Here is an 18,066-nt window from a genome sequence, read left to right as displayed (position 1 = left end):
TATTACAACTGCCCTGCACCCTTTGTGTGACCAATGCAATAAGTAGCAAAAATCACTCACTGCTGGGAAATGGACTGAGTCCAATGTTGGAGCAATTATGAGAGCAAAAGCAAAGTACCAGAGCTTGGAAAAGTCATTCTGTGTAGACTGCACTTCCCAAGGTTTCTGATCAACACCCTCATCACTATACTATAATGCTTTTCTCAATCATGAAATGGCAGTCTACACCATATCTAGGTTAAGTGCGTGTTTCTCATTGGGAAAGGGCACTCTTCACAAAGGGAGTGGTGCACAATCCCTTCTGGCTCCTTTGAATTCTGTCCTTAAGGCAAAACAACAGCAGTGGGTATGAAGCTAATGTTTGCCTCTGGTTCCTCTGGGGACCGGAACAATGGCTAAAAAATAATGGAGTTCACAGAAAGGTCCAGAAGTCTTCTTCTAGTTATTATTTTTTATGTTAAACAATGTGGCTATTTAAAAGGAGGGCTGTTATTTCTTGACACTATGACTAGACAAGGGAGCCCAGTGAACCTGGAGTAGTAAAGGGCTGCCAAAATAGTCTTGGGATAGCCTACATGCACCCCATACTTTGCTCTCCCTTGCTTTAAGGCAAAGGGACAAAAACTCTGTGTCTCTAAACACATCTGCATTCTGAACTAGCCCTACAGCCTACAAGAGGTTTGGGCAACTTCAGGAAAGGGTGGGAAGAGATAAAGAGCAGGACTCCATTCATGGAAGAGCAGTTGCAAAAGCTAGCTCTTGTTTCAAAACTGGGTGCTGAAATGCCATTTTAAACCTTTTTAATTTTAATTTTGACTGCTGCAAAGCTGAACCCTGACTTGTGTTTAATAATGTGTGAAGACACAGAAATCTAATTATATCTAATTTCTTACAGTTGCACATGATGGGTTAGAAAGACAGAAAGAAATGAAATTCTTCATTTTAAATCCCCTGCTGCCCTCTACTGTACAGCAGGCAAAGCTCAAAGCATAGGTCCAAAACACACTGCAGAAATGATCCAGTTTGATACCATTTTAATTGCTCTGGCTCAGTTCTAAAGAATTCTGAAAACTGTAGTTTTGTGAAACATTTAGACTTCTCTGTAAGAGAGCTCTAGTGCCACAATAAACTACAGTTTCCAGGATTCCCTAACACTGAACCAGGAAAGTTAAAGTACTCTCAAACTGAATTATTTCTGCAGTGTGTTTTAGCCTTTACTTCCTGCAGGGATCAAAACTTAAGCCACAGTTTAAACCACCCCCACCCCATTAGATCCATCCAGTGATGGCGAACTTATGGGAGGCGTGCCAGAGGTGGCACTCAGAGCCCTCTCTGTGGGCACGTGTGCCATCGCCCCAGCACAGAATTTGCCAGGGTTTGTTACTAGAAAGCCAGAGGGACATGGCACTTTGCAATAAATAAGTGGGTTTGGGGCTGCAGTTTGGGCACTTGGCCTCTAAAAGGTTCACCATCATTGCATTATTCTATCCCATTCTACTAAACAGCAAATTATGGCAATGTATCCCTGAGTTAATTCATAGGGATACCAGCAGATGTACCAACAAGTTAAGGACTGCTTCCTATATAACATTCCAGCTAGAGTTTTTACATACCTACAGGTCAAGCCCAAATTATGTCATCCCTCTCATACGATTTTCTTGGCAAACGTTCATCAAAATTGATTTGCCATTGTCTTTTATGCTGAGAGAATGTAATTTACCCAGGAGCTTTGAGCCAGTGGTACATTCACACTATACAATTATAGTATTATTCCAGTTTATCTATCATGTTACCATCCTGTGAAATCCATGAATTTGTAGTTTGGTGAAGCACTAGATCACTTTTGGCTGAGAATTCTAAATACTCCTTCCTAAATAGCAAACCTCAGGCTACCATAGGATGGAACCATGGCAGTTAAAGTGGAATAATAGCACTGCATAATGCATAATGTGCATGAGCCCTGAATTCTAGTCCAACACTACAACATGTTGACCCTTGTTACATTTGTAGATATTCACATTAAGTTTTTTGCACTTGGAAAGTTTCAGAATAACAAGTAGGCACTGTAAGAATGAATCAAAGTAAGTGTTTTCCTCAGAGATCTGAGATAACTTGTGACTATCTTTTTTCAAAATCATATTATTTGTTCACTTAATGCCACCAACTAATCAGAGTTCTCTATTCTCTCTTATATTTTCAACAGTCTTTTAAAAACTATAAAACACAACAATTATACAATAAATCAATGGCTAAAGGAGTAGAGTATGAAGTTAAGAAAAATAAGGAATAAAACAAAGCCTGCAGAAAATAAAATAATTCAACATATAAAACAAAATTAAAATCAATAGAAGGATAACAGCACAAGGTGCAGAATCACTGATGTAGTTCATTAAATGCTTGGGAGAACAGAAAAGCCTTCACTGATGCAGGAAAGACCATATAATACAGGAACCAAGTGTGTCTCTCTGGGGAGAGCAGACAGGGTACCATCAATGAAAAAGGCCTTCTTTATTGTAGCCCCCCCCCCCCTCGCCTCCTTTATCACAGGTACCCAAAATGTTGTGGATAATGATTCTAGGGTCCAGATAAGTTAGCATTTAATGGAACACCCCTTCAGGTAAACTGGCTGCAATCTATTTGGGAGTTTGAATATTAAAAACATCTGAATTGGGCTTGGAAACAGATTGGCAGCCACTGCAAATTTTGAAGCATAATATGTTCATATTGGCTAGACTCAACATTCTAACTGCTCTCTTTTGGACCAATGGAAGTTTCCAGACTATTCTCAACTGTAGCACTTATCAAGGTTGAAAACATACTGCAGAAATAATCCAGTTTGAGACCGCTTTAACTGTACTGGCTCAGTGCTAAGGAATCCTGGGAATTGTAGTTTACTGTGGTACCAGAAGTCTCTGATAGAGAAAGCTAATTGTCTCACAAAACTACAGTTCCGAGAACTCCCTAGCATTGAGCCAGGGCAGTTAAAAAGGTCTCAAACTGGATTTTTTCTGCAGTATGTTTTGGACCCAAGAACACATTGCAGCAGTCTAGAAAGGAGGTTTAGCAGAGCATGAATGACAAGTTGCAAAGTTATCTCTGTCCAGGTAGAGTTGGAAAGTACACTCAAACTATACATAGTCCTTTAAGCTTTAATCCCCTTCAGAATATTAACAACACAAGTTAACTGAAGGAATGAATCATGTACAGTAAGTATCTACATCTCATGATGGTGTTTTTAATCTGTCATATTTTTTAATACTTTCTTAAGGAGGGGAGGGATTATAATGTTTTAATTTTATATCTTACTCTTGTTATATTTACTGTTGTTAACTGCCCGGATTGGTTCGCCACAGGGCAGTATACAAATAATAATAATAATAATAATAATAATAATTATTATTATTATTATTATTATTATTATTATTATTATTATTATTATGGTGTTTCAGTTTATTGGCCTTCATTCAATCCATCCTCCTCCCCAAAGACTGGTTAAGGACAAATATATCTGTGACTCCTTAACTTAAAAAGTTTTCTAAACCATCATGCAAACAATTAGTACAACCTGTCTAGCTCAAACAGTAGCAGCAAGTTCCTAACGGAAGTACCATTAAAAACACACATAGCAGTCTGATCAGCTAGTAAGGCAGTCATATGCAGCCACCAAGACTGTTTTATCAGCCACTGATTCCTCCACAATTTCACAATCATCCTTCTTCTAGTAATAAATAAAGAATAAATTACCTCTTCTGGAAGCACCAGAAGCAATTATTAATTTTTAAATAAGAAGCAGCCCTTCCTCCCCAACCCCCACTACTCAGCCTAACATTGCTCAACATTTTTTAAATGTCTTCCAAAATGCGAAGTAGATTTCTGTCCACTTCTGGTTTTTCCCATTTTGAAGGCAGTCTACATGGCCTCTGTTGAGTCCTGAGGCAGAACAAGCTCCTGTACCTGCTACAGTTGCCTACTCATGAAGTAAAGTAAACTAATGGCATAACTCCACACTTCAGAGAAAGCTTAACCAAATTAGATTTTAAATCTGGCACTTCAGAGTCACCAGTGAAGGTGCCCAGTCTAGCTCTCTGAGGAACGGAATGCACTTGAAGCAAGGGTCCTACCTGACCTTTGATGGCAGGACATCCTAAGAAAGACCTCAGATGATGAACTTGCATCATTTTCTTCCTGGCTTGGAAGCACTTGTAATGGGTGGCAGTTTCCACGTACCCATCAAGTTTACATTTGTTTGGAAACCCTGTTTTGTTGCTATGTGATTTCTACAATAGTCCCATCACTGCTATTTTGAATATCAGTGGTAAAATAAATAAATAAAATAAACCTAACAAAACATAGTATTGATGGGTTCCAACCACTGCAAAAGGAAAAACTCTTGCCAAAATCTTGTTGCTAATACACAGAGGAAAGCAGTACAGGTTCCATCATGCTCTGGAACTCCAACAGCAAAGGATGCCATATGAAAAGCCAAAGAGCTGTGCCCACTTGCTGGGTATAAGACATTACTCTCGCTGCCATGGAACAAGACCTGGCAGAGCCACCTCAGTGGAGGGAAATGACCCATGAAGGCCAATGTTCCTTTCAACAGTATTGACAATGTGGCCCGTGTGGTCTCAGAATTTGAAAATAACTTGATACATAGAACTAATTTCTTTTCCAATAACATAACTAATTGCCAACAACATCTTAATGAGGTCCATCTCCATCCATGTTGTATTATAGCCAACATTCTAGAGTTGAATCTGCATTTTTATACTCTGAAATGTCAATCAAATGAAATTCACCAAAATCAAAGACATTTAGACTTATGCAGCTGATTTTGCTTTCCTCCTTATTTCAGTATTTTCACTGAGCAAAAATAATAACAAATCAGTGCACCAAATCCATATTCCTGTAACAAGGTTCAGCATTCAAACTCCATATCTGTTAGTGGGTAAGTACCATTAGTTTGGCAAATTCTACTGTGTAACTTGTTCTGTACTTGTATGTAGATAAGAAATGAGAATCAAGAGAAATGAAAAATGGTATTATGTGCCTTACCATGAAAAACACCATTGTCCACCAAAAAATGCCTGCAGTACTTCAGACAGCTTCTCTTATCCAGGTTCCAGTAACTCATGGTCAGGAGGCTGTCTGCTGAGCATCAAAGACAATTATCCTGCAATATTAAGGAGGGGATAAGTGTTAGTAAAACAAATGTGATCATTAAGCATAAAATAAGTACAATGTAGTGATATTAGTCCCAAGAAAGAAAATGTCTTGGGCCAGTCTTTGTGCTAAATACAAAAATGTGCTATGTACAGCAACAATTACTGCCTGAGATTCAGAGACTGCTAGTGACAGTAATTAGCCCATCCTCAAAGTACCAAAGGCTGTTCTCATAGCATTCCAACTTCCCAGAGAAAGCAGGGAGAGAAAAACTTCCATGTTAGTGACACAGGAGGATGAGAAACTTTCAAGAACATGCCCAGCTTTTTCTACAGTTTAAAACAGATCTGAAATGCCCACCATCATCCAGAGGGAGACAAAGGCAAGTCAGCTCCATTAGGCCTTGCCTGAAAAGAAGGCCCTCCATCCATCCACCATCATCCAGAGGGAGAGAAGGGCAAGCCATCCAGCCTGGAGGGAATGAAAAGGCAGGCCCCTCTCCAATGGGCCTAGCCTGAAGAAGAAGAGCCCTCTCTCCCTGCCATCTGTCATCATCCGGCCTGGGAGGGAGAGGCAGGGCCAGCTCCATTGGGCCTGGCCTCGATTAAGAAGAGCCCTCCCTTCAGTCCACCTGCCTTGGTCCAGGCCTCAGAGGAAGAGAAGAATTGCTGCACCTGATCCCCTTCCCCACCACCATTCCCTTCTCCTTTTGCATCATGTCTTTTTAGATTGTAAGCCTGAGGGAAGGGAACTGTCTAATTAAAAAGAATGTATGTACAGTGCCCTGTACATTTACAGCACTATAAAAATAAAGCTTAATAATAATAATAACAGTAAGAAATGAGAGCAACACTGACAGATAGCTGTAAGGCATCTGATGAAATACTTGTGGCAAGGAAAAGACTATTACCTTTCATTACTGTACAGGTGAGCAAATGTGTTTCTGGGATTTACTTCCTTAACAGTAACTATGGCACCAGAGGTAGAAAGAACAGGGAGTCTCCAATGCCACCAAAAAGAAGAACATTTCATCAAACATTTTATTTAAAACTAGCATTATGCATATGTGAAATGAAACAAGAGCCAACATGGTGTAGTGGTTTGAGACCTGGGTTCCAACTCTGGAGACCAGGGTTTGATTCCCAGTGCAGCCATGAAACCCTTGGTCAAGTGACACTCTCTCCGCCTCATGGGAGGGCAATGGCAAACCTCATCTGAACAACTCTTACTAAGAAAGCTGCATTATAGGTTTGCCTTAGGATCACTGTAAATTGAAAATTATTTGAAGGCACATAACAACAGAAACAACAAAATGAAACAACTAGATCAAATAGTTATGTATGCATTACTTATCCAGGTAGCCCTGCTTAAATAAACAAGAACATTTTGAATTTTCTATAGACCACTTGAAAGCCTATTTCAAAATGAGCCCAGGATGATTTTTTTCCCCTTCTTTCAACCACCACCACTTTTCTTATTATTTCCATTTTGGAAACTTTGCTTTTAAAACATGCTAGGGTAACTAGTGAGGCAAGCTGATCTGCTCCCCCCTTTCTTTCTGTTTTGCTCTTTCACATGCTCAAGAAGTGCTTCTGGAGGCAACTGTTTACCTTGTCTGTTGTTCATAAGCACACACAGCTACAATATGATCACCTAGAGTAGAATCCCATTCTTTCCCAGGTCAAGCTTTATTGCATTATTCGCTGCAGATAAGCTGTTGCAACCCAACACTTATAGTCTTTTCCAGCCCCCCTGCACTATCCTCCCAATGCTGGTACTTGGCAGGGGGACTTCTAGCTAAACAGAAGTGGATTTAATACTTTTTTAAGGAGGGGAGAGTATCAGGGATTTTATATGTTCTGTATTTTTAACTTTGTTAGCCACCCCGATTGTTCTCAGAGGGGCGGGATACAAATTATTATTATTATTATTATTATTATTATTAGTGAAGGGGAGGGGCTCAGCTAGACTTCTGCAAAAAAGAAATTGTAAAAAAGAGTATTGTTGGGGGCTTTGTTAACTGAGGTATTCCTGTACTCAGTTCTTCGTGCCACATTTTAAGGGCACTGACAAACCAGGAAATTCCCAAGACAGCGAAATGGCCTGTAATTCAAGTCCTATGAGGAATAGTGTTGCATACTGTTTATGCTACTGGGCTGAGGCTTGGAATGCAATATTGATCTCATTGGAGGAAAGGCAAAATACAAATACAACAAATAAATAGCAAAATGAAATGAAATGAACAATAGAAAAAGCTGGGTGTGTTCCTTGCAAACTCTTGGATACCCTGGTCGACTGGGACAAAATCTGCCAATACCTTGCATGGTTTCTTCAGGTATCACACTGCATGCCACCATTTAGCTGATGAAAAAGAGCTGATGTTTTATTATTTATCTGTTATTTTGTTTTTGTTTTTTGTTTAATAGCCTGCCTTTGTCCCAGTTCAAGATCCCCAAGAACTTCCCATCTTGAAGCTCTTAATAACCAAATATAAAAACAACAAAGGCAGAAAACACTAAAAAAGGGAGGAGGGACCAAGGTAACTATCTGAACTGAATACGGAGGTACACAGAACCAAAGATAAAGGAGAGGCCTCCAGTTGCCTCTTTCCTAGCCGGATCGGAGCCACGGCTACCTCACACCACGGCCCAGGTTTGGCCTGTCGAGGGCACAAAAAGGAGCCACAAAAAGCGGCTCCTTTTTGCGCTCTCAAAAGGGCACCATAGCCACCATGGCATGGCCATATGGCATTCCTTCAGTGCTGCATCATCTGGACACAGCGCCGGAGGTGCACCATGATGCTGTGTGCCGTCTCGAGTCAGGGCGCCCAGGCAGGGGGGGGTCAGTCAGGCATGCGTCATCAGGATGCTATGCCCCGACTCTGTTCCCAGGCCAGCTTTTCATGCTGGTCTGGACAGGGCCTTAATCTTTAAGTTTGTTACCTGAGAGAGGAGTTACCCTGGATCAAATAATGCAAGTGATAATACTATCTCTGTTTTCAGATTAAGAGAAATGAGCATAAGATAAGCATGTGTTTCCACAAGCACTGACTGGGTGGAGATTTTTTTAACTATCATGATTCATAGTGAATGATAGTGTGTTTACTATTGACAGTAGTGTTTTGGGCTATGAAGTGTTCCTTTGCTGATGATCTTAAGTAGACAAAATCATGATGAGTTTGAGATGGTTTGATTAGATTAGAATTCAGATGGCAGGAAGGCACTCCCACTTCCTAAAAGCCTCACACAGCTATGTGTACCTTACTAGGGTTCCTCCTCCCCATTAATGTAATGTTGAATACAAAATTCCAACTTTCTTGCCCTAGCTAGCAAGATTTTGCTTTTGTCAACATCTCCAATATGAGGGGAATCAAGCTGTGTGCTTTGAAAGATTCAAGATGAAGCCAAAATAAGATCCTCTATGTCTATAACTTAATGTGCAGCATTACAAACTCTCCATCCCCAGATATTGCAGGGCTAGGCATTTTGCTAACTAATAATAGCTCAAATGACAATGTCTGACAAGTAAACTTGCAAGAATAATAAACTGAAAGGTCCATACAAGGCTCTGTGTACCAGTGTCAATACTCCACTTGCTCTAGAAAAAAAATCCTTAAAACACAAACTAGTTTTTCTGAGCCCCTAGTAACAGCTGCAAACAATGCAACCAATTGTAACTATCATTTTCAGGAACTAATATAATTAGATTTCTCTTCACAAGGCTTCCATTGTTTACTTTATTTTATTCAATTCCTTTTCAAAGATTCTTTATCCCTTCAAATCATCTTTGCAAAATCCATCTCATTGTAACCAGGGCCTTTCAAGAATCAAACTTTCCAAAGATACACTTTAAGAAAACTTAAGTAGCAACTGTATTTCTTCAAAATGTAGCCTGATCACAAAATGTCTCCAAAAGATTGAAAAAAAGTAACGAACAGATATGGTATTTTTTCAAATGTAACTTAAAAACCTATATCATGGGTGTAACTCATTACTTCTAAAAATGTGTTTGTTTTTCTCATTATTTACTTACTCAATATTTCTAAAAATTGTTTAAAGCAGATAGCATTCTATGATAAATAAACACATTATGTTACTAATGTGCTACTTGTAATGAATTAAGGTCTTCCTTTTAGTACCAACTAGAATTGCCAGTGTGGTGTAGTGGCTTTAGCTAGGTTTGACTAGGACTCTGGAGACCAGGATTCCAATCTCAGCTCAGCCATGTAAACCCACTGGGTGATGCTGGGAGAGTCATATGGTCTCAGCCTCAGAGGATGGCAATGGCAAACTCCTTCTGAAAAAACTTGCCAAGAAGTTCACCTTAGGGTTGGCCATAAGTCGGAAATGAGTTGAGGGCATACAACAAACAAAAACAAGCATAACATAGCCCAAAATAACCACAAAAAAACTAAACATAACTTTATTTTTTTAAAAAAAATTAAAAGTAACATATAAAAGATAACAGAAATTTCCTTTTTTTTTAAAGTGACTTTGCAACTCCCCATTTCCCAGGTAGAAAACCACCTTATACTTAGTCAGATTCATGAAGCTTTACTTTCTCTATACCCAAGGCTGGCTGGTCCATATAGGCAAGCTAGGCAGCCGCCTGGGGCAGCAAAATTTAGGGGTGGCAGAGAGGGAGAGGGGGGCAGGGCTATAAATAGGCTTCCAGCACAGCCTCCACCATTTGGGAGGGAGGGAGCCAGGAGAAGGAGGGGGCAGGAGAGTAGGGAGCCTCTCTCTTTCTCTCTCTGTATGGTGGAGGGAGTGCTGCTGCTATGGCGCCCCTTCACCCTTCTTGAGGGACAGACTTCGCCGATGCACTCCGCGCCACCTGTCCATTGCCCAGCCATGCGACTCAGAGAGATAGAGGAGGCCCAGTGCCCTGCCAGGTCTCATGGGAGCCTACAGTTGAAAGGGGCCTCAGGGCAGGTGGGGGGACCCTGGTGATGAAGGCAGGATTTGAGAGAGGGGGTGCCCTCTTAAGATTCCTCCGAGTTTCTAGTTGCCTTCCCCTTTCCCTTCCTTTTATTTCATTCCTTCCCATCCCATCCTTTCCTTCCCTTTTCCTTTCCTTTCCCTCCCCTCCCCTCCCCTTCCTTTTCCCCTTTCCTATCCTTTCATTTCCTTTCCTTTCTCTTCTCTTCCCTTCCTTTTTCTTACCATCCTTCCCTTCCTTTCCCATTCTTTCTATCCCTTCCCTTTCTTTCCCTACCCTTTCCTGGGCTGCCCAGAAGGTGCTTCTTTGCCCTGTGTTACCTGTAGGGTACATCCCTGTCAGCGCAACTGCTGGAGTGCAACAACCACTGTCAGCAACTCAAATGAGTCCTGTGGTTAAATCAGACCTTTTGAGCAGAGCTAACAATTTTAGAAGCTGAAGCGTGGCTCCAAAAGCAGTTGAGATGACAGCAACTGGATGTCTTCCAGGAACTGAAGCAATGCAGGAACCTCCGGGGACACTCAGCAAAGCGATGCAAGATTTCTACTGATAAACCACCAGAGAAGCAAAGTCTCCCGAAGTGCTCTTTATTCACACTGCTATCTCCAAAACTCCAAACCATACCAAACCAACTCCTGCTACAAACCCACAAGCTATCACTTGCGACCTCCGGGTTTATATAGACTCCAGACCATGTGGTCTCCCAAACCCAGTGAGTTCCTGTGTGTAACCATGACAAGTGTCCCCTGTGCAATCCAGACACATGGTTTCATCATCCATGGCTACGTGCACCTAGACACTAAAGTGTCCTTGAGCCAATGAGCATCAGCTGTGCAGATCAACCTTGTCCTTCTGCTGAATGCTCATGGTCAAACACACACACATCAAGCATTTCCCTGTGTGCTGTGTTTTAACCCTTCAAATCCCTGACAATCCCTGTGAATGAAGAGCAATAGAAACTGTGCTAGGTTTATATGCTCCTAATAATAAATACATCAAATGGCACAACACGCACTGCTGTTATTTCACACCATGCAGTTCCTGAACTGTGAGTTCTTCATTACCTGTTGCTGGACACTCATGTTTTTAACCAAACACGCTCGTTTTTGAATTAGTAAGGGACAGGCTATTTCACTAGATAGTGAGTATGCCATGCCTAAGCCCTGAGTCTCACCAAGTGGCTGTTAGTGTGTGAAAGGAGATGAGGCAAGGACACTCCTGTTTCCATCCCTTCATGGTTAGAAGGTGTGGGAGCAGGTAGCATCTGCCTTTGGGTCTCACCTGCACCCTGTAGTTGAGCTTTTCTCAACCTTTTTTTATACTGCACGAACCCTTAAAATAATTTCCAGGCCTCAGTGAACCCTTGCATAAAAATTGTATCAAGCGGTTTAAAATGTGTGTGTTTGTTTTTCCCAGTCACCATCACTCATGGAAATTGCAGCGGCCTCTTTCAAAACGCTGAGGTTCTAAGGAACCCTGGTTGAGAAACCCTGTTCTAGGCATGAAAGCAAGAAAAGCGCCATTAGGGTTTTAAGTCTTATTGCACAAATTCTGGTAAAAATAATGGGGGGGGGGGGGGAATAACTACCTGTTGTTATATCGCTTTTTACGGTTTTGCATTAAAAACACTATTTTCCTGTGTTTCTGTGTTTTTTATTGAAACTCCATTCCAAATGTCATAGCAATAAAAAAAGTCTTTAACCTGTAAAAACCTAATTGGCTTTTTGACTAATTCTCAGTACTATGACGAGGGACTGGAACTTAAGTTGTATGTCATGTTTAGCTTTAACAAATGAAACAGTGGAAATCAAGGGGTGAAAATAATTATGAGGGGCTCCCGGGGGTGCCAAAACATTTCTTGCCTAGGGTGGCCAAATACCTAGAGCCGGCCCTGTCTATACCGAACTATATAGCTGTTTTCCCATGTCTCGCTCAGGAATCTTTCCCAGCCCAATGTGCAGAGCTCAGGTACTGAGTCTTTTGGAGGGAAAGCACATGCTCTGCTACTGAGTTATTGCTCTTCTCCATGACAAAGGTTTCAAAACACAAAGAAGTGTCAATAATTTCAAATGAGCACTCAGGGCAAATAGGAAGAATAAATCAACTTTAAGATTTCAAATTAGTAAAGTTTACAGGGAACATGTAACCTCCTTTTGCAACAGCTTCACTGGCAAACCATGTTTCCAGGCATAATTCAAAGTCTATTAATTGATTGCATTAGAAGTGTCTTTTAAAAGGAGAAGGCAGTCCTGTACTTTTATTCTTAATGTTGTATTAAATGTTAAATGGTTGTAAATTAGTGCTGTTTTAAAATAGGTTATATTTGTTATAAGCTGCTTTGGTGGGATACAATTTGAGCATGTAAAATAGTAAATAAGAAATTGCTGAATTAGTCCATAGAAGGACACCAGCATTCTCAGTCATGAATTGCAGCATTATGGTCACAAAGAAAGGAAAACAGACAAACAATGAGCAAGCTTTCAGGTTGTCAAAAACTCTTCAACAAGCTGGCTGTTAAGCAAAGTTAAGTCAAAGAGGGATAGTGAAAAATGCTGGTTAATATTAAAGCCATAAAGTCTGCATTTGTCACAGTGTTTTGATGGAGGGTAAGGACTCTCCTATGTGCTATGCAGGTTTCATGTTACACCTAAGGGTGCTAGGACAAAGAGAAACATAAGGACCAGCAGTTACTTGGATCAGTTTCCAGCTTTAAGCAAAACATGCAGGTGTTAGGTAGAGAGCAAAAGGAAGAAAAAGATGGCAGTTTTTATAGCAGCAAAAAATTGAGATTAAATTAAGGTAGTAAGCAAGGTAAAAAATTTGAATGTCAATAGGTGATATCACTAACAGTTGGAGGGAATATAATATTTTTAAAATTCCTATTTTCATTTGGTAGAAAATTCTCTTTCTCCAGTTCTATTTCACACAGCCCTGAATTACAAGTCTGAAGCCATACACATGTGATCTGTGACCAGAACCCTTTGAGCAGGTTTCTTCCATAATTCTCAACCACTCATTTGGGTCATTCTCAGGTCACCATTTCTCCTAAGAGCACTATGAATGTGATCCTTATTATGTGATGGAAGAAAAGTGGTCTTGCCATGGTTTCCTCAATACCAAAACTACTGCAAGTTCTAACAGAAACTTTGAGTATAACATGTAAATTAGTCAGATATGAAAGCAGCATTCAAGAATTGTTAACCCAAGAGCACTTCATATAGATATGTACAACAACAACATCCAAAATAAACAAAACAGAGGTATCTTTATTGGGCCAATACATGGTGCAAGTTTTCGAAACTCTACTGGCTGCTTCACCAGGCAAAGGAAAGGATGATATTAGAGTCATAGACCTAAATTTTGTCAAGATCTTGTCTGTGTTGTTCGCAGTTAAGATGGTACAGAGGGATGTAGGCAGAGTTCACTCCTCCCTTTTGGCCATATGGGCTCTTGAGAGACAAGGGTCTCCAGCAGATGGGGCAAAAGGAGTGATCAGAAGCCACTCCTGCCCTGATCACTCCCCATTCACCACAGGACCACAGCAACCAGATACTGTGGTCCTAAGGCCAGCCACCGTCATGGTCCGCAACAGACCACCAGCAAAAAGTGCTTCTTTTGCGCTTCTTTCTGTGCTGGGCTTGGGTTGCCTTAGGCAGCCACAGCACACCTTCAGCCCAATCCAGTGGTGTGAGTCATCTAAAGACTATGCCCCCAGAGCAGGCTGAGACTGGTGCGTTTGGCCCATCTGTTTCAGGCTAAAGAGTCATAAAGTCAAAATAAATTATGTGAAGTCACATGCCAGCATGCTCTGAAAATGTCAGCGACAGATGCTGGCCAAACGTCATGAATAAACTCTTTCAGAACACTGCCACATAGCCCTAAAAAAACACAAAAAACTATCGATCAAGGAAATCAAATTTAAACTTCATTAGCAAAATAAAAAGTAACTTCCTTTGAGATTCAGGCTACCTCTGTCCTGTGCCAGCGAAAACATACGGTAAAATTGATCAACTGCTCATTGTTATTCAAAGCAAAGAAGAACATGCAATTAATGGGCTGGGTTCAGCCATGGAGTAGCCCACTGAAGACAACAAGTTGGCCATATCTAGCATACTTCCCACTGTTTTACATCAAGGTGAGCAACGGAAGGCTAGGGGGCTGCATTAGCCCCAGGAGACCTTGGAGGGCTACACACCACTACTGGGGGGAAATAATCCCCTAAATTGATGTATGGGAAATATTTTTGCAATGGTTTTACACACACACACACACACACACACACACACACACACTCATTTTTGGCCCAGGAGAGGCTTTTTTTAACCACAAGTAGTCCCTTCCTGTCCATTTCCAGGTTCAAAACAGGCCTCTCTGGGCCAAAATTGGCCACAGAAGAACCAAAAACATGGCAACAATGCCCCAATGCCACCTAAAGGGTGTTTGGGACCACTGATTGCCAAACTTTTTTAAAAAAAGTTTGACCCCTAGGGTCCACACACAAGCCCATGGGATCCACTTTGGCCATCTGTTTTAAATTGATTTATTATAGTAGGAATCCAAACTGTTGTCTTTACTCAATGTAAACATATACTATGAGATTACATGTGTAATAGAAAAGTCAAATTCAGTACCCAGCTACTCTTAAAATCAGCTTTTTGATGCTAAATGGCCTATATAATCCACGTTCTTTGGTAAGCATATTAGGTGCTGATATTCAAGTACAGTCGCCCCTCCTAACTCACAGATCTGAGATTCGCAACCTCAAAAATCCATGGAGAGGTGTCCTCTGCTATTTGTAATGGGGCATGCGCCCAGCGTGCACTCACAAAAACACACCCCATTCAAGCCTACGAAGCTTGAATATGCGTGAGACTCTGTTTTTGCAGGGGGTGGTCCATAACCGATCCCCCATGAAGATGGAGATCCAACTATATATGCTCTGTTGTTTTTCCCCCAGACCATACTAATATGGCTTCCCTTCTGTAAATAAATTATATTTAATTTTCTCTCTTTTCCATCTTACCAAGAGATTCCTAATCAAAGGCAGAAGATAAAACGAGTAAGATTTACACCAACTATAATACTCCAGTGTCTCCACAGAATCCTGTGATTAAATACTGAAAGAATCTAATCTAATTAGCTTTTGCCATCCAACAGAGGGGATAAAATGTCTGTAACAGAATGCCAGTGACCCCAACATTGTAGAAAAGAAAGAAAAGGAGAGCGAGAAAGGAAGGAAGAAGATGGAAAATCACATAGCAAATACAGAAAGAGTGGCTGTTTTCATAAAGCTTTTTATGCAGCGTGGTTTGTTTGTTTATTACAATGAAGTAAATCAATCTTTCAGGATGTAAGTGCTTCCAAGGTATCTTATAGGTGACATCAAGAGGTTTACAGTAAAATCAAGTAAATTGATCAAGTATTGTAAGTATTCTAATAATTTAATTCTATTTTAATGTACCACTTTGTTATGTTTTTAATTGTACTGTTTTTAATATTGTAAGCTGCTCTGATTCTGAGCTTTGAGGAAAGAGTGAGATACTATTATTATTATTATTATTATTATTGAAACGGGTGTACAAAATTAACAGTGTCCAAAGTTAACAAAAATTAACAAAGATCTCTAAAATAGATTGTGGTAGAATGACCTATGGACATGTGGAAGGACTGGAAAAAATGTCAGGCATGGTCTTTGGTTGCCCACCTTTTAAGTGGCGGCAAATACAATTGGAGAAACCTGGTCTCTGCTTCTGTGTTTCAACTGTAACCAAACCAAAGCTTGGGAAAACTTAAACTACCATTGCCAGAATACCCAGGAGATCATAGCCGCTGGTCATGCTGGCATACAGTCCAAAAAGAAGGTTTTCTAAGCTCTGAGCTGAGTGTGTGTAAATTACTGCTAACTCATTTCTAGCTAACTTCATCCTCTTCATCCTCCCTTCCCTTTGCCTTAAGCACCACCACTATGAATACACCCAGGCACACTTGATTTTGGAAACTAAGCAGAGTTGATCCTATTTATTACTTGAATTGAAGCCCATCAGGGAATACCAAAAATCACTAGGTAGAATTAGAAAAGAATCCTGCCTGCAACACCAAAGGGCTGCTGCCAGTCAGAGTTGACAATACTGGGCTAGGTGGATTAAAGATCTGACTCTGCATAAGGCATTTTAGAATGATAGAGTTGGAAGGGGCACTGTGTCCAACCATCTGCTCAATGAAGGGTCTCTTGCTGGAACATCCCCAGCAAGTAGCTGTTCAACCTCTTGTTGAAAACATCCAGAGGAACAGGCCCTACCACCTCTCTAGGCAATTGGTTCCATTGCAGAATTTTTCAGTCAAAAGGTTCAGTTGAAATTTACTCTCCTGTAACTTCAAACCATTAAATCTGGTTCTACCCTCTAGGGCAGCAGAGAAGAGGCCTCCACGTTCCTCTCTGTGACAGCTCTTGAGGTATTTAAACAGTACAATCCCCAGTCTTCTCTTTACCAAGCTGAACATGGCCAGATAAAGGGTGGTGGACACCTCGCTTAACAACAGTACATGTGAAAGGGATCTAGCAGTCCTAGCAGACCAGAAGTTGAACATGAAACAACAATGTGATTTGGCAGCTAAAAAGCCAATCAAGAGAAGTAATAGTACTACTCTATTCTGCTTTGGTCAGGCCTCACCTGGAATACTACATCCAGTTCTGCACACCACAATTCAAAAACAATGTTGACAAGCTGGAGTGTGTCCAGAAGAGAAGGAACAAAATGGTGAAGGGTCTGGAAACCATGCCTATGTGGAGTGACTTAAACAGCTAGGTATAGTTTTTTGTGGGTTTTTCAAGCTATGTGGCAGTGTTCTGGAAGAGTTTATTCCTAACGTTTCACCAGAATCTGTGGCTGGCATCTTCAGAGGTTGGTGGCATGGAAGTGAGTGGGGTATACACACTTTGTGACCCCTGGTTGAGTGGAAGCAATTTACATGTTAATCTGCGTGTTGTTCTATTGTTAAATGGCAAGGCCTCAGGGTGTCTATTTAGTAAGTGATCCACTGTCTGTTGGGAAGTCCCCCTGACCTTGGGTGGTTTTCCTTTGCACTTGCTGGGTCTTGATTGTGGTGTTTTTCAGGACTGGTAGCCAAACTTAGTTTACTTTAAGCATTTCTTCTTTCCTGATGAAGTTGTCTAGATGTTTGTGGATGGGCAAGCAGTTGATCAGAGAGAGAGAAAAAATCAAGTTTGACTCCTATAATAAGGTGCTCAGTAGCATGACATTATTTGTGCATTTTCTTCCTGGTACAGCCAGTTCAAAGGGGAACAATTTTTCCAACCGTACTTCCATTATTTAACCTTTGTCACACTTAGAAAATCCTTTACTGCCCTGCACTTTCAGACAATGCCAGCCTATATGGATGGAAGGTATAAAAGGATCCTTCATACATAGCAGTTTTGCATCTATGGTTTGGGGGAGGTGGAAGAGCTAGCTCTTTATCTTTTATACTGCCCTTTATATAAGCAGGCAAAGTTTTGAAGTCAAACACCACACGCACACAAACACAAGGATCCTAGGGTACATTTCCTGGGTGAGATGTTGAAAGCAAGGGGAAGTTGGCAGCAAGGGCAGCATGACATTATTTGTGATCTTCTGGCAGCCAGCTCTAAACTCATCACTCTTAAGACTGATACTTTTGCTGTGGCGGCCAAAAAGGTCCATAGTAATTTTATAAAAACAATAATGGTGAACTGTAAAAGGAACGAGATGTTGTATATGGAATGGTATGATTGTTTTGCTGCTGACCGCTTGCTCTCTAACCTACTAAGGTTTTCCTATTCCTGTTGTTTCCCAATGAAATGTATGGTTGTTGCCCAAAAGTTGTTGCCCAATGAAATGTATGGTTGTTTTTGTAACATTTTGTAATGGTTGTTGTGCCTTATACACATAAACAGTTCTCCCAAGCTCAAGACGGTAGCGGGGG

At 40.9% G+C, this 18,066-nt stretch overlaps 1 protein-coding gene across 2 annotated transcripts in view; it reads right to left on the bottom strand.

Moving 5' to 3' along the window:
* Positions 1-5,154, bottom strand: part of PLCH1 (phospholipase C eta 1) — a 155,365-nt gene extending 150,211 nt beyond the window's left edge. For both annotated transcript variants that reach the window (XM_089508998.1, XM_089509002.1), the window contains exon 1: positions 5,056-5,154. In XM_089508998.1, coding sequence (XP_089365124.1) covers positions 5,056-5,134 — 79 coding nt within the window. In that variant the 5' untranslated portion in view covers positions 5,135-5,154. The remainder of the gene's footprint in view (positions 1-5,055) is intronic.
* Between the last annotated feature and the right edge of the window lie 12,912 nt (positions 5,155-18,066).

This window comes from Sceloporus occidentalis, unplaced genomic scaffold (assembly GCF_023333645.1).
Source record: "Sceloporus occidentalis isolate IW3139 unplaced genomic scaffold, rSceOcc1.0.p SCAF_2, whole genome shotgun sequence".
Taxonomy (NCBI): Eukaryota; Metazoa; Chordata; class Lepidosauria; order Squamata; family Phrynosomatidae; genus Sceloporus; species Sceloporus occidentalis.
The sequence above is the reverse complement of the archived record's forward strand: the minus strand, read 5'-3'. Positions and strand labels throughout refer to the sequence as shown.